The following is a 16,161-nucleotide window of genomic DNA, read 5'->3' on the forward strand; positions in this document are numbered from 1 at the left end:
AAAATAAAAAATAATAATAAAAATTAATTAAAAAAATCGAAAAAATCAAAAAATCATAAAAATTGCCATGTTGGCGTGCGGCCACCGGCCGACGTCCACGTCAGCGCCGGCCAGCCAAAATTGATTAGATGGACTGAATTAGTACCAATATTAAAAGGTTTAGACTAAATTTGTTCAATTGAAAAGTTTAGGACTGAATTGGTACCAATGCAATAGGTTTATGACTTTTTGGGTACTTTTTCCAGAGATTTGGGCAACGAAGGTTTCCTCCTGAAGACAAGGAAGAGAATGGAGAGAGACATAAAAAATGGCCAAGTAAAGAAGAGATTGAGAAAAGAGGTCCATTTGGCTGTGTTTGGTATTGGGCTTGGTTAAGGCAACAAGAAGCCTACGGCGTTGGAGGGATTAGAGAGAGGTTAGGGGTGAGGAAGAAGCATTGGAGGGATTAGAGAGGTTAGGGTGAGGAAGAAGCATCGTGTTCGGTGGTATATATACAGACAGGAGGTCGATGGGATCGATTTTTTTAATCATAGAACGTCTCTAAGTTCTCGTCCTCGAACGGAAGGGACTAGGGATATTTCCTAATATTTTACTGCACCATTGTCAAAAGATAAAGTTTTCAAAACGAGACTACATTGCAGGTACTAACTCACGAGTCTATGTGATATCATATGAAATGTTCGTTATCTCGAGCACCTTGAGTTGTTGGCCAACAGTTGTCTAGCGCAACGCCAAGAGTTTTGGGAGTAATTCTGTAGACTACTCACCGTCGAATCTTCCTATTTCTTCGGCAAATTATCGCCACCTTCTTATCTACTTTATCTATTCTGCGCGGACTCTTTCTCCGAGGTCCCTCACTCTACACTGGCGTACTAGATATATGAGAACGATCGATCGTCCGGGATTGCATTGTCGAGGGTTCGAATCTGGACGGTCCGGACTCTCCCTCTTCTTGCCATACTCTCTTGATGTTACTGTACACTTACGGGCCTTGATTTGATACGATTACATCCACGTTTCGTGTTTCACATGCGATGTACAACTTGCAAGTGATGAGACCAAGATACATAAATTATATGCACTATTAATCCTTTTTTTTAATCGCATAAGTTTTCTTGGAATAGAAGGACGAAGTTTTCAAAATAGATAATAATGCTAAATAGATTCGTTAAGATTCGTTAAGTTTTCAGTCCACATATTTTAGAGACGAATCTCAGCACCCCTAGCATTATCAATAATCATATCTCCACTTTTCAGATTTCAAAGCATGTACTTAAGAATGGATACCTACTGAAATATTATGATGCGGGTTTCTCGAAATATTGTAGATTACTCACTCCGATCAATATATTATATGTACTAAACTAAATTTGAGCCGTCAAATTTGAATAGGACTCAAAGAAACTATTATATAATTGCATTGCATGTGCCATGAATTAAATCTAAACCATTTAAAACTATGTTGGTAGTTTGTTTGTAAAACAAACAAAGAGGTGCCTTGTCTCACATCGAAAAGATGTGGGTGTGCGCCTAGACAAGATTTGAGACTAACCAATAATCATTATTTTTATTTATTGAAAATTCAGATTTATTTTTATAAAAATTAACAATTGCGTCCTTTTCAAATAATGTAACTATTCAGAGGGAGTTATGGTTATTTTTTATTTTTTATTTATTTAATTCTGAATTTTATTATTTCTTCCAACGATTATCTTAAAGTTCGTACGTGTTCAAACATAACTTCCTAATTTTTGGAAAGTTGTGTCTGTTCGGATATAACTTCTTGTTTTTGCTATAAATTACTAAACATGTTTATTCAATTACGACTTTTTTCTTCCATTTTAGTTTTCTTTTGAAATAATATACAGTCATTGTTTCTAATTGGTTCGCATGAAAGACCCTGAAAAAATACTAAAATTGTTATTTAGTATTCTCATTTTAAGATTTTGTTATATCTTGAAGGAAATTTGCCTTTGACCATTAATAATATTGTGGGGCAAATAAATTATTAAAGAAAATGATATCACGTCTCAAAATTTAACTTGATTGCTTTAAAGATTTGATTTCATTGTTTTACCCAATTCGAAGCCATATTTTTACTACAATTTTAAGGATTTATTTGTGCAACAATAAAGTTAAAATCAATCACCAGAAGCAGAAGTTCCTTCAGAGGCTTCGGGTCGTAATGTTTGTGGCCTGGCCGTGTATCTTGCTCGCTCGCGGGGCATGCTAGACGAATGATTTATTGCCAGTGGTGTGAGCATTGCACGATTATCGAGTTCTCTTCGAGTCGGCCTCGGTCTAGTCTGCAGAGATTGTGGGCTTGTGCGAGGAGGGGGGCAAGGGCGATCTGCCCGAGAAAAAGAGGGAAGGAGACAGAAGAGAAATCGTGAGAGGTTGGCCACGAGAAAAAGAGAAATACAATCCATGAGCAGAGGCGATAGAAAAAAAAAATTGGGGGCAGGAGAATACAAGGAAAAAATTGTGGGCTTGGAGGTTCACAAAGAGAATTGAAAAAAAAAAAAAAAAAAACAAAAGAAGGAGATAAGTTCATCCAGGGAGAAATTGAGAAAACGCAAAAGCAGAATTAGGTCTGGTTCCTCGATGGCTTCCACGGACGCTGATGATCATCGCTCATCGCCATCGGCTGTATTTTTGAAACAGCACAAAGCGTGATCTGCTTGGTTGAGAGCCTGAAGCGACTGCATCTCCGTCCAAACTTTTTCGTTGGCTGTAACTCCGATCGTCAACGATAACCGAAGCTTTTATCGTCGATCCAATTGCCAATCTATTAACAAGTGATACTCTTTTCTAGAGTATTGCTTCACTTTTCTGTGGATGACACAAGTAGATTCAACCGGAATGTTCCTATGTTCACAAATTGGTGTCGCATTGGTCACACTGATCAAACTCAGGAATAGTGGGGGTCATTGCACCCACAAATAGGACAATTGTGGTTAGCACTGCGTGCAAGTTGAAGTTTACGAAGCCCAAAATTTATTACCATTCCAATGGCATTCCTAACGTGGTTTATCCGTATGCCAATCCTCCAATGCAATTGAAGGCAAATGTTGGGTCATTCATGGATGTTTTGGAGGATTACTTGAGAATGTACTGAGGTGTTGCTTTTTGCTTATCAGCTTATATGCTAAGGTATGTGATATTTTTATCTCTATGTTTAGCACGTAAACTGCTACACTACTTGTCATTGAGGGTTTCATACTTGCTCTTAGTCTTTAGTCATCTTTTGGCGTGTGTTCAATTCCACTTGTGGGATAATGATAGAATTGAAGAGATGAGATACACCCCTATTTAAGATTTCCATAACAAAGAAAGTGGTACTCATGCCACATGTCTATGCTTGGGCTGTCGATCGTTGTAGGCGGCAAACTAAGGAAGGTGAGTTCAATCTCAATGAACTACGAGATCGACAACAGGTGTGTGAATGATTGAACTGATACTGGAAGGTGTCTATTGAATTCTAGCAACATATGACTTGGACTTTCTAAACGTAGTTCTGTGCAATTGGTTATTTGCTAATGAAATTGCTTGGTCAGCAGGTCATGTGTATGTGATTTGGCTTGAAATATGTTCTTAATGGGTCTCTTTCAAAGTGATTGTTGATTGATTATGATTGGATGTTGTCTGCATGTGCAATGGAGACGATGTTGCTCCTTTTGGTATGCTGCATAACTTTGGGTCACCTATGGTTTAGTAGAAAGTTACCTTCTTAGAGGGCGCAAGTAAGCAAGGTGCATTTTATTGATATGAAGCAAATTGTTTGTTGCACTTTATTTAGGCATTTTTCAGTTTGAGTTAATTACAGCTGAAACCATTTCCTAGTGTTAAAAGAAATATGGATTCATGGATTTGGTGCATAGTAACTTATGTGAACTCAATGTCTTGATCGTTATGTCATGGTTGGGTTACTCAATGCTTGTGCACAATTGGGAGCACTGGAGTTAGGCTGTTTGGCCAGTAACTTGATAAACAGAAACAAGTTTCTGGATAACCACATCTTGGGCCCGGAATTGATCTACATGAATGCAAAATGCGGATGCATGGCTGGAGACTGAGGGGTTTTCATGGAAATGAGATAAAGTGGTGTGGCCTTACCATGAATGGGCGTGTCAATCCTACATTTGTGTTGTTTGGCTAAGTAGAGAAGCTTGGGTATTTAAAAGTTAAAATCATAGTGGGGGTTATTCTTTGAGATAAAGTGATGATATGGAAAAGATGTTCTTGGCTTCAAAGAAATAAGTACCCCATTTGATTATAATATTAAATTGAATTATAATACCGACGGAGCGATAACACAATTTGAATATGCTAGTGTTATAGGGTTTTTAATATATGCAATGCATTGTACTAGACTCAATATTACTTATTCTGTATAAATGAGTACATATATTTGTAATCCAAATATAGAACATCGGAAAGTTATTACCTGAAATTTTGGTTATTATTGAGAACTAAAAATTTGGGATTATTTTATAATAATTATCTGGGTATATTAGAAGGATATGCTTATATTAGTTGGGTTACAAGTATGAGAAATAAATGATCCATTACTAGATGGATTTTCAAATTACGTGAATGAGTTGTTTCTTAGACGAACAAAAACAAATGTACATAACAATTGTTACATGAGCTCAAGCAATAATATGGCTAATCCCTTGACAAAGGCTTTGCCAAAAGGTGTGGTAAAAATGATCTCACAAGAAATAAGGCTGAAATCATTTAACTAAAATCATCAGTAATGGAAACCTAACATTTTTCTAGAACATCATTAGTTATAAGGTTTAATGGATAAAAACAAGTTACGAGATACACAAATGATATGCACTATTGATCATTTTTTTTTATCGCATAAGTTTTCTTGGAATAGAAGGACAAAGTTTTCAAGATAGATAATCATACTTAATATATTTGTTAAGATTCCGGTTGAATATTCAAGCAAATGGACGTGCCTTTCAATCCACATATTTTAGTGACAAATCTTAGCAACCCTTAGCATTATCAGTCATCATATCTCCATCTTTCAAATTTCAAAGAATGTACTTAAGAACAGACAACTACTAAAATATTATGATGCGATTTTCTCGAAATATTATAGATTACTCACTCTGGTCAATTTACTATATGTACTAAACAAAATTTGAGCCGTCAAATTTGAATAGGACTCAAAGAAACTATTACATAATTGCATTGCATGTACCATGTATTAAATCTAAACCAATGAAAATTATGGGTATCTTAAGGATTTCAAGTGAATCTTGCCAAATCCGGCAGTCTAGATTCAATTATATATATAAAAATACAGAATAATTTAATAGGTCGTTTGTCTGAACAGAGGCAGGTCAAAGTTGATAACATAAATCACATGGGACGAACTAATCTTCCTTTAAACATGAGTCGCGTGGGCGATATGAAATGCGACGATCCTCTTGTGCTGTCTGTTATCACTCCTTGTCCCCATCCTGAATTCTCCTCAGCCATCGCTTGAACCTTCTCTCTCTCTCTCTTATCGCCAGTAGACTTGCACCAAGGTTAGAAGCTTCTGATGTATGCTCCTAAAAGTCTTATAGAGTGATCATCTATGCTGGAATATTTCATCTCAGTGGTTGACCGCTTCTAGAATCAATTCCAAGAGTCAATGCCGATGGTCGACCGCTTCTAGAATCAATTCCAAGTGTCAATGCCAATGGACGATCGCCAGTAGACTCAAGACTAGACCCATTAAACGGGTGGGTCGGGTCATAAATGATCCGACCCAAATCGACTCATTTAACTCATTTATGACTTATTTGTTGTAGTGTAAAATTTTTATCCATACTCGACCCGACCCGACCCATACCCGATTCATATCGACTCATTTAACTAAATTTAAGAAAACTTATTTTTATAAAAAAAAAAAATTTATGAAAATGGTATTTTTAAAATACTTTTATGCAACATAAATTTAATGGAAAATTTTTATAATTTTTAAAATTTTATTTTTTAAAAAGTCGAATTTTAATTATTTTTATTTTTTAAAAAAATTGAATTTTTAATTATTTTTTAATAATATAATTTTTTTTTTTTTTCTTTTTTTCTTTTTCTTCTTCTTTGGCTGGCCATTGGCCACGAGGATGGCCGGCGACTGCCACAAGCAAGACTCAAGCCTCACCCAACGCCGGCAAGTTCGAGTCTCGCCAGATCAGTGAGGCTCAAGCCTCACCTAGCCGATTGCCGGCCATCGTCGTGCCGGCCCCCCGGCTAAGGAAGGAGGAAGAAGGAAATAAAAAAAAAGAAAATTGGAATATAAAAAATAATTATAATTTTGATTTTTTTTTTTAAATTGTAAAGTTAAAGAGGGAAAAGAGAGATTATAAAGTTTTGGTTGAAAATGGGTTTTAAGTCCAACTCATTTAAGACCTACTTGTTAAGTCTTCAATTGTTAAATCCATTTAACTAATGTCTTAAAAAATAAGTGACTCATAAATGATCCATTTATGATTTAAATGGGCTATATATGGGTCTAAAAACCCATTTTGCCACCTCTACTCAAGACACCCATTCATCTTTGCTGATACTATGGTCATGTTTGAAGCCCAACCAAGGAGTCAATTTATCGAGCTTTCTAAACACATATTTAGATAGATCTACATTTTAAAGAGCATTAGTTTCAACGCGGTTTCAGGGCTAGTGCACTCTGCTTTGTAAACCCGCATTCTCATCCACTAAGCATGCGTCTTTCAATGTCGGTTCAAGCACTAAATACATAAGTTCAGCGTAGCTATATGTGTCGAACCAACTTCTGATCGATGCTCCACTTCATCATCAAAGTTCTCTCTCTCACACGCACGCTATAGTTCTTATGGTTTCAGTTGTCCCAATATGGTGGAGATGGGTTCGTACAAAGCCTAATGCACATTTTTATTATCACTTTAGTAATAATAAAACTACCGGAGCAGCGATCGTTGACGAGGTACCGAGAACCAGTTCCTGTCATTTCAATTTGTTGGTTGCTCTTGCATTTTTTTTTTCTATGTTTCTTGGCAAAATTCTAGTTGACAACTCATGCAAGACCCAGTTTTCCGCCACTGCAATAAATTACCTTCCACGTGATTAGGGTCGACGATCCCTGACGACTCGAACAGCGGTCCTAGACGACTCGGACATTTTATTCACACGGGCTTAGTCAAGCGTGTAGGTTTACACTTGTGGAGGTTATGAACCATCATCGCCGGTCCATCGCCTTTGCATCTAGAACGAGGACCTGAAGTGTGAACCAGCCATTTAGTAACACAGGATTCTACCGACCGTGTTAAATGATATTCAGTCATGGTACAGAAACTTCTTGACATTTACTCCCAAAGTCTTTCAAAGGGAGCACATGCGCTGCATTTTTCAACCTAATGAAAGGTTGTTGTAATAAGTCGGTCAAATATGACAATCTCTTAGGAAAAAAAAAATCATAAACCTTTTACATTTATATCAATTCAGTCATAAACCTTTCAATTTGACCAATTTAGTCATAATTCTTAATACAGTTTGTCAATAAAGTCCATCTAGCTAATTTTGATCAAAAATTGATGACATGTTCACTAACCGTCCTATGTGATATGATTAATACTAATGTGGACTATTTTTTTTTTCCATTTTTTGAATTTTTCTGAATTTTTTTAGTAATTTTTTTCTTTCATTTTTCCTTTTCTTCTTTTGTCCTTTCTTTTGTATTTTATTTTGGACAATCACAAGAATGGTCTTTAAATTTTAAGCCAATGTGTAATATTGTACCTGAACTTTTAATTTTTTTAATGTGGTTCCTAAACTTTTGATACATATTTAATCTAATCCCTAAGTTACATAAAAATACATAATGTTGTCCCTTAACTTGAATTGATGAAAGGACAACATGGAAGATTTTTATGTAAACTAAGAATTAGATTGAACATATACTAAAAGTTCATGGATCATGTTGAATAAATTAAAAGTTTAAGAACAACATTATATATTGGACAAGCGCCGTAAAGCCCTCACCTACTATGGATGAATGTGATAGTGATAGCATGTCAATTTGCATTGCTGTGGGATCTCGTTTTTCTTTACTCTGCGATTATAGGACAACCTAAGAATTTTGCGATGGTTGCCATGTTCATATTCATTTTCTTTTTCACTTGCTATTTTGTGCCAGACATGATTACTTGAAGAACAAGCTCTCTCATTTTAGAGAATCTATTCTGCAATTCCTTTAGCGAAGTTGTGCTAAATCAATTGACTGGAACGGAGGTCGTGGATTGCCTTATAAATAGGTTAAAGGAAGTCGACACGAATCTCATGTGCATCCATCATTCACTCCTGTGAGCTCCTACAAGAAGTAAAGCTGTACTGACCTAATCATGTCGCCGCTCACCACATTGGTTTTATTGCATCGCCACGCACTCCTCTATGAACTCTACCGAGTGACGATCCATCAGCAAACATACAAACAGTGTCCTAAACATCCATATGGAGCATATCCTCCTACTAGCCTGCTTAGTTATGAGTTCGAAGGCGAATTAGAAGACCGTTGGCAGGGACCGGCGACGGATTGTAGATGATCTTCTCGTCTGGGATGGCCTTCTCTATTTTGAACCTTGTCACCAGATTGTGTATGAAAACGAGCAGCTCGAGTCTCGCATACTCCTTCCCCGGGCACATGCGAGGACCTCCTCCGAAGGGGACATAAGTGAATGGTGCTGGCCCATCCCCCTCGAATCTGGATGGATCGAACTTCTCCGGATCAGGGAAGTACTTGGGATTCTTGTGTGTTGAATATACTGTCCAAAATGTCTGCACATCATGACAGTGGTAAGAAAAAAATCGTTAGCGAAAGGAGTGTTTGTGGATTATCATGTTTGAAATGGACCGAGGAGATATGACTGTCAAAGTACACTCATCAAGCTATGAGAAAATTTAAACTCACTTTATGACAGTAGAAACCTGGCGAAGGATATTCTAGTGTCATTTTCATTTCGTTTCCACATGAGTGTATGAATTGAATCCAGATGGAACTCGACTCTGATTAAGTTATATGGAAAAAATAAAAATAAAAACGAGATTTTGAAAATTTCGAGTTGCTCACTTCACGTCTCTCATTTGGTTTTTCTTTCGCAGTTTTACGCAGCTGAGATTATCACATATGATTCAGTGTTAAGACTAGGAGAACATACTGAAGGCTCTGGAAATGGACAGTTGGTAAACTCTTTCTAAGAACTCCATATTTGAAAGAATTTAGATGAAGACGATAATTACCTTCCAACCCTTTGGAATTGTGTAGCCAGCAAAAGTGAAATCTGTAATGGCCTCTCTGAATGCGCCTTGAGCAGGTGGACAAAGCCTTAGGGACTCGCAGGCAACGTTCCACGAGTACTTCATTTTCTGGATGTCGTCCCAGTTCAATAGCTCATCTGGACCCTTGGACTTTGCTATCTCCATTTGTTCTGTTCAAAGAAGAGCAAATTCAAATGGCTTGGGTACTAATTTCTCCTTTACATAGAACCAAAGAATTTATCGCAGAACAAGCTCAACATTGCAATGCCTAGAGTATGTAATCAGCTGAAAAGGAAAATCAAGAGTCCGTTCTATAAAAATAGAAGCGATGGGCGAACCTTGTTAAATATTGGTACAAGGGTAGAAGGAACGCATTCCAGAATTCTTAGAACAGCCAGAAACTTTTCTTGAACTCTAAGTTAGCAGAGTCAATACAATTGAAGTTTCACAATTCTAGCATTCTTTTTGTAAAGTATGAGACCTCGTTGTTATCTGCTTAATTGTATGGAATTCTGTAAGGTCTAACTATTAGAAAGAAAATCTTTGCACAAGTATTAAATTATATAATAGAGAACGTTGTATAAACGTTTAGCTTAGGTTTACTGCTTTATAGAACCTTGCATGGTTGTCATCATGTTTATGGTGATTGTGGCTAATGTCTTTCCACTGCAGATGTCTAGTTAAAAGTTTCCTAGGATAATAATGCTCAGTACTCTCCTCGAATTGATCAAGAAAAGCTAGTGTGAGCTGATTACGCGAGAAGTTGTGGTACCTTCATATACTCGCTGGAAAACATCAGGGAATTGGGCCAGAAAGTTCACCGCGACGGTGATTGAAGTACTGGTTGTGTCGTGACTCGCGATGAGCAATCCAATGATCTTGTTCGAGACCTCCATCTCATAGAACACGCTCCCGTCGTCGTCCGCTTCGAGCAGCAGCCGAGACAACAAGTCCCTGGCATTAGCATCTTTTCCCTCTGAGAGCTCCTTCTTCCGTTGCCGAATGATCGCCAGGAGCTCTTCCCTTATTTGTTTCCCTCCCTCGACCGCCTTGCTAAATGGCGTGCCAGGGAGATTAATCGGCACCGAAGTGAGCCCAGGGGCGATACAAGCGAACGGGTCGGCAAATTTTGAGACAATCTTCGGATCTTTGATGTTCATGAAAAGGCGACAAGCTAGGGAAAAAGTGTAGTTCTTGGCCGAAGGAAAGACCTCAACTTCCTCTCGTCGCAACCAATCCGTGTCCAAGTGATCCCTGGCCATCGAGTCCATGATCGGTATGTAATGTTGGAGAGCCTCTGGCTTCAGGAACTCTGGCAAGAAGCTGCGCATTTTCTTGGGATCGTCCTTGTTAAACTTCTCTAGGGTCTCCGGGAAGACTAAGACTTTCTTCATGGAGCTGGGCCACCACGTGGTGATGTACTTGTTCTGGCCCGAGAACAAGAACTTGTTGCCCAAGGCCCCGCAGAAGACCGCCAGGTTCTCGCCGAGCAACGAAGTCTGGAAGACCTCCGATGAGTACTTGGCAGTCCTGTCAGCTATGAACTTCTCAGGGCAGCCGCCTTTCGCGGTGCCAACGAACTCCAGGGACTCACCAATGAGGGGCCATCCTCTTCTGCCTGGTGGGAGATTGGGTGGTGAAGGTTTCTTTCTGAAGACAAGGAAGAGAATGGAGAGAGAGATGTAAAGAATGGCCAAGTAAAGAAGAGATTGAGAAAAGAGGTCCATGTGCCTGTGCTTCTTATTGGGCTTGGTTAAGGCAATAAGAAGCCTATGGCGTTGGAGGGATTAGAGAGAGGTTAGGAATGAGGAGAAGCATCGTGTTCGGTGGTATATATATACAGACAGGAGGCTGATGGCGTGAATATTTCAATCATCAGACGCCTCTAACTCCTCCTCTTTGAACCGAAGGGACAAGCGAAATTTCCTAGTTTTGACTGCACCATTGTCCAAATAAGTCTTCGAAACGAGACTACATTATAAAATACCGACTCACAAGTCCATGACATCACGTGATTTGTTCATCATCTAGATGGCTTGAACTGTTGATAGGCAGTTGCCCAGCGCAACGCCAAGAATTTCAGGAGCTATTCTGCGGACTCACTGTCCCGTCTTTTTATTTCTTCAGCAGTCATCGCCAGCTTCTTATTTACTCATCTCTTCTGCATGGACTCATCAATCTACACTGGCGTAGCAGATACAGAGTCCGAGACACGTGCTTGATACATCGCATTTCCCGATATCCTACAAGTTTTGGATAAAAATAAATGGCAACGACGGTCCCGCATCGCGTCGAAAGTTGACGTCAAGGATTCGAATCCGGGCGCTCCCTCTTCTTGCTGTACTCTCGTGATGTTACTGTACATTTACGGATCATGGTTTGATGCGATTACATCCCCGTTTCGCAGGTGAAGCAGTGGCGCGAGCTCGCGGGCGAGGAGGAACTCCGGCGGCTGACGCGGTGGTTGTCGCGGCTGCAGGTGCTGCAGCGGCGTCCCGGCTTCGAGCTGCTGGTGGTCGCTGCGGCGTCAGAGACGGAGCTGGTTGCAGGAGCGGCGGCGGCGCGGCGAGGGGACTGGGAGCGGCGACTCGTACGGCGTCGGGGTCGGAGGGTGGTGGCTCCTCCCTCCTCGGATCCTTCCCCCGACGCCGATTTCTCTCTCTCCCTCTGTTCTGGTCTTCACCCTCCCGATGCTCCGATCTCTCTCTACCCCTCTCTCTCTCTCTGCCTTCTCCTCTGCTCCGCTCTCCTCATCCCCTCTTCTCTCGGGTTTCTTGCGCGAAGATGGAGGAGGGAGAAGGCTGGCGTGGGCCAGGCCAAAGGGGAAACGGGCCTGGGCCGCACAAGGGAAAAATAGGCACTTTTTCTTTTTCTTTTTCTTTTCTTTTTTTTTTTGTTTTGTTTTTTTATTTTTCTTTTTTTTTCTTTTTCTCTTTTTCTTTTTTTTTTTTTTTTTTGTATTGGAAAACAAACATTAGGTGTCAACACCAATATCCTACAAGTTTTGGATAAAAATAAATGACAACGACGGTCCTGCATCGCGTCGAAAGTTGACGTCAAGGGTTCGAATCCGGGCGCTCGCTCTTCTTGCTGTATTCTCGTGATATTACTGTGCATTTACGGTTCATGGTTTGATGCGATTACATCCCCATTTCGTGTCTCATGTGTATGGTACAACTTGCAAGTGAGTAGACCGAGATATATAAATGATATGCACTATTGATCTTCTTTTTTTCAATCGCATAAGTTTTCTTGGAAAAGAAGGATGAAGTTTTGAAGATAGATATTCATGCTTAATATATTCGTTAACATTCCGGTTGAATATTCAAGCAAGTGGACGTGCCTTTCAGTCCACAAATTTTAGTGACAAACCTCAGCACCCCTTAGCATTGATCAATCATCATATCTCCGCTTTTCAAATTTCAAAGCATGTACTTAAGAACGGATACCTGCATGCGGGTTTTTCCAAACATTGTAGATTACTTGCTCTGGTTAATTTACTATATGTACTAAACTAAATTTGAGCTGTCGAATTTGATTAGGACTCAAAGAAACTATTACATGATTGCATTGCATGCGCCACGTATTAAACCTGAACCATTGAAAATTATGGGTCTCTTGAGGATTTCAAGTGAGTCTCACCAATTCCGGCAGTCCAAATTCAACTACACATATACACCAGAGAATTTATTAGGCGGTCTGTCTGAACAAAGGCAGGTTGATAACATAAATCACATGGGACGAACTAATCTTCCAGTCGTGCGTGCGATAAAAAAAGCGACGATCCTCTTGTGCTGTCTGTCATCACCTCTTGTCCCCATCCTGATTTCTCCTCGGCCATCGCTCTTGTGGCTAGCGTCCATCAACCCTACTCTCTCTCTCTCTCTCTCTCTCTCTCTCTCTCTCTATTATCATACACATGTTAAGAGCAAAGTTCCCGCACTTGCGTTAAATGAAGGTCAGCCATGGTTAGAAGAAGCTTCTGATATATGTTCCTAAAAGTCCCATGGAGTGATTAATTAATGCTAAGATATTTCATCTAGAACCAATTCCAAGAGTCAATACCAATGGACGACCGCCAGTAGACTCAGACACCGATTTATCTTTGCCGATGCTATGGTCATGCCTGAAGTCCAACCAAGAAGGAGTCAACCTATCGAGCTTTCTAAACACATATTTAGATACATCCGTTTTTTAAGATCACGAGATTCGATACAGTTTCAAGACTAGCGTGATCTAATTTATAAACCCGCATTCTCACCCATTAGGCACGCGTCTTTCAACGTCGGTTCAAGCGCTAAATACATAAGTTCAGCGTAGCTATATGTCTCGAACCAACTTCTGATTGATGCTCCGCTTCATCATCTAAGTTCTCTCTCTTGCGCGCGCGCGCACACGCCTGCGCACTGTAGGTCTTATTGTGTCATTATGATGGGAATGGGTTTGCACAAGCCTAATGCACATGCTTACTTTCACCTAGGAATAGAAAACTACGGGAGCAGCAATCTTTGACAAGGTTCCAAGAACCAGTTCCAGTCATTTTATTCTGTAGCTAGCTCTTGCGCCTTTTTTTCCCCTATTTTTTCCACGTATCTTGGAAAACCCTAGTTGACAACGAGTGTCAACGATCCCATATGACTCGGACATGTTATTTACATGGGCTTAATCAAGCGTGAAGGTTTATCCTTGTGGGGGTTCGGATCTGACAATGAGCCATCATCGCCGTTACATCACCTTTGCATCTAGAACGAGGAGAAATAGTCCAGACGGAATTCCACTGAAAACGCGCAGGAAATTATTCTTCAATGTGAAATGTGAACCAGCCGTGTTTAGTAACGTTTTTGTTTATTTCATTTTCTTTTTTTTACTCTCCAAAACAAAACAAAAAAACAGAAATCTATTTGGTAATATCAATTAATTTTTTATTCCCTTGAATAGAAAAGTGATCGGAGAATAAATTTGAACAAAATAAAAAGCATTAAAAAATAACTTCTCATTCCCGAAAACAGTTTCTAAAAGTAAATTATTTTCTTCTTTCTTTTTTTTTTTCTTTTCTTCTTTTCTTCTTATTTGCGCTACCCGCCAACCGCCACTAATTGCCACCTACCACCACCCGTTGACTGGCCGACTGCCGCTACCGGCTGATCCCTACCACTAGCCAACCGCCGCCGCTCCCAATCGCTACCTCTCGCTACCACCGCCTCCGCCAACGACGCCCCACCTACCGCCGATGACCACCGTTGCCATCATCCGTCACCACCAACAGACAATTGGCCACCTAGTCGATGGCAGTGGGTGGAAATGGCAACGTCGGCGGTCATCAACAGTTAGTGACAATTGGCGGTGACGATAAGAAAGAATAAGAAAAAATTAAAAGAAATTATACATTATAAAAAATATTGTGAATTGTACCAAACGCATTTCTATTATTTTTTCATTTTGATAATATAAATTTTATATAATTATTAAACACATTCTTTTAATGAGAAATTATTTCGAGAATAAAAATAAAATAAAAACTATTTCTGAAAAAAAAAAATGATTCCTCATAACAGAAGCGTTACCAAATAAACCTCTAGTGACACAAGATTCTATCGCCTATGTTAAACAAAAGTCACTCATGGTATAGGAACTTCTAGACATTTAGTCCCAAAAGTCTTTTAGAGGGCGCACAAATGCGCTGCATTTTTCAACCTAGTGAAAGGTTGCAATAAATCGGTCAAGTATGACAATCTCTTCAGAAAAATTAACAAAAACAAATTCTAAACTTATTGCATTTATATCAATTCAGTCATAAACGTTTTAATATTGCGAATTTAATCTTAATCTTTCTGACAATTTGCCGATAAAATATATCCCGATAATTATGATCAAAATTGATGACATATACACTGACCATCCTATGTGATATAGCAACGCTAATGTGGATAATTTTTTTTCCATTTTTAGTTTTTTTAGAATTTTTCTGAATTTTTTAATATTTTTTCCTTTGATTTTTCCTTTTCTTCTTCTTTCCTTCTTTCTTTTGTATTTTATTTTGGATAAGCACAAAAATGATATTTGAACTTTAACCCAATATGTAAAATTAGTCCTAAACTTTTAATTTATTCAATTGATGGAGGGATAACATTGAATATTATTATGTAGTTTAGGGATTGAATTGAATATATACCAAAAGTTCATGGATCACGTTGAACAAATTAAAAATTCACAAACAATATTATACATTGAAAAAAAGTTCATAAATCACATTGAACAAATTAAAAATTTTAGTTATTATATTGCACATTGAGTCAGTTTATGAACCATTTGTGTCATTTTTCTCTACTTTTTTTCACTGGGCGAGGCTGCCTTCGTCCGTGGCTAGCAAGGCTGGATTCACCCAGATCTATGCAAGGCAGTCTCACCGGAAGCCCGATGGTCAAGAAGGAAGAAGAGAAAAAAGGACAAAAGAAAAAGGGTGAAAACGAAGAAAGAAAAGAGGACGACATATGTCTCCATCCTCGAAATACACCGACGACTTCTCCTTTGACGATTGTAAACCAAACTACACTAAACATGATGCTCCGAAGGTTAAGTTGAATGGACAGGTTCGTGTAAGATGCGACAATGAAAATGACATGCAGATAAAAGTAACAAGAACGCATCCTTAGCCACCTCTGTAGTCTTCAATGGCGTCGTCAATGGTTAGGTAAACGTCATGTCGTTTCACCTGCGTCAATATTCTAATGCCATTCTAAGATATGATTATCTTTTTCTTCTCCAAGACCTGCCGACTTAATGACAAACATTCTCGATTGCCTGTTTAGTTAAATATCTGGACAATCGAGAACACATTTTAATAACTGTGAAATTTCTACCACA

The 16,161-nt window shown here is 38.9% G+C and overlaps 1 protein-coding gene across 1 annotated transcript; it reads right to left on the reverse strand.

Moving 5' to 3' along the window:
- Window positions 1-8,396: 8,396 nt before the first annotated feature.
- On the reverse strand, window positions 8,397-11,084 carry LOC104450761 (beta-amyrin 28-monooxygenase). The gene is made up of 3 exons (XM_010065449.3): window positions 10,070-11,084; window positions 9,280-9,467; window positions 8,397-8,817 (listed from the first exon to the last, which is right to left on the reverse strand). The coding sequence occupies exons 1-3, from the start codon at window positions 11,022-11,024 to the stop codon at window positions 8,521-8,523; spliced, it is 1,440 nt and encodes a 479-aa protein (XP_010063751.2). The 5' UTR covers window positions 11,025-11,084; the 3' UTR covers window positions 8,397-8,520.
- Window positions 11,085-16,161: the final 5,077 nt, after the last annotated feature.

Source organism: Eucalyptus grandis, chromosome 6 (assembly GCF_016545825.1).
Source record: "Eucalyptus grandis isolate ANBG69807.140 chromosome 6, ASM1654582v1, whole genome shotgun sequence".
Taxonomy (NCBI): domain Eukaryota; kingdom Viridiplantae; phylum Streptophyta; class Magnoliopsida; order Myrtales; family Myrtaceae; genus Eucalyptus; species Eucalyptus grandis.

Bases quoted from the DNA above. Each gene is read 5' to 3' on its own strand.
- LOC104450761 (XM_010065449.3), bottom strand. From the start codon at position 11,024: ATGGACCTCTTTTCTCAATCTCTTCTTTACTTGGCCATTCTTTACATC. The intron at 9,468-10,069 runs GTACCACAACTT...TTCTTTGAACAG, and splicing joins TTTCCAGCGAGTATATGAAG to AACAAATGGAGATAGCAAAG. The intron at 8,818-9,279 runs GTAATTATCGTC...CATGATGTGCAG, and splicing joins CAATTCCAAAGGGTTGGAAG to ACATTTTGGACAGTATATTC.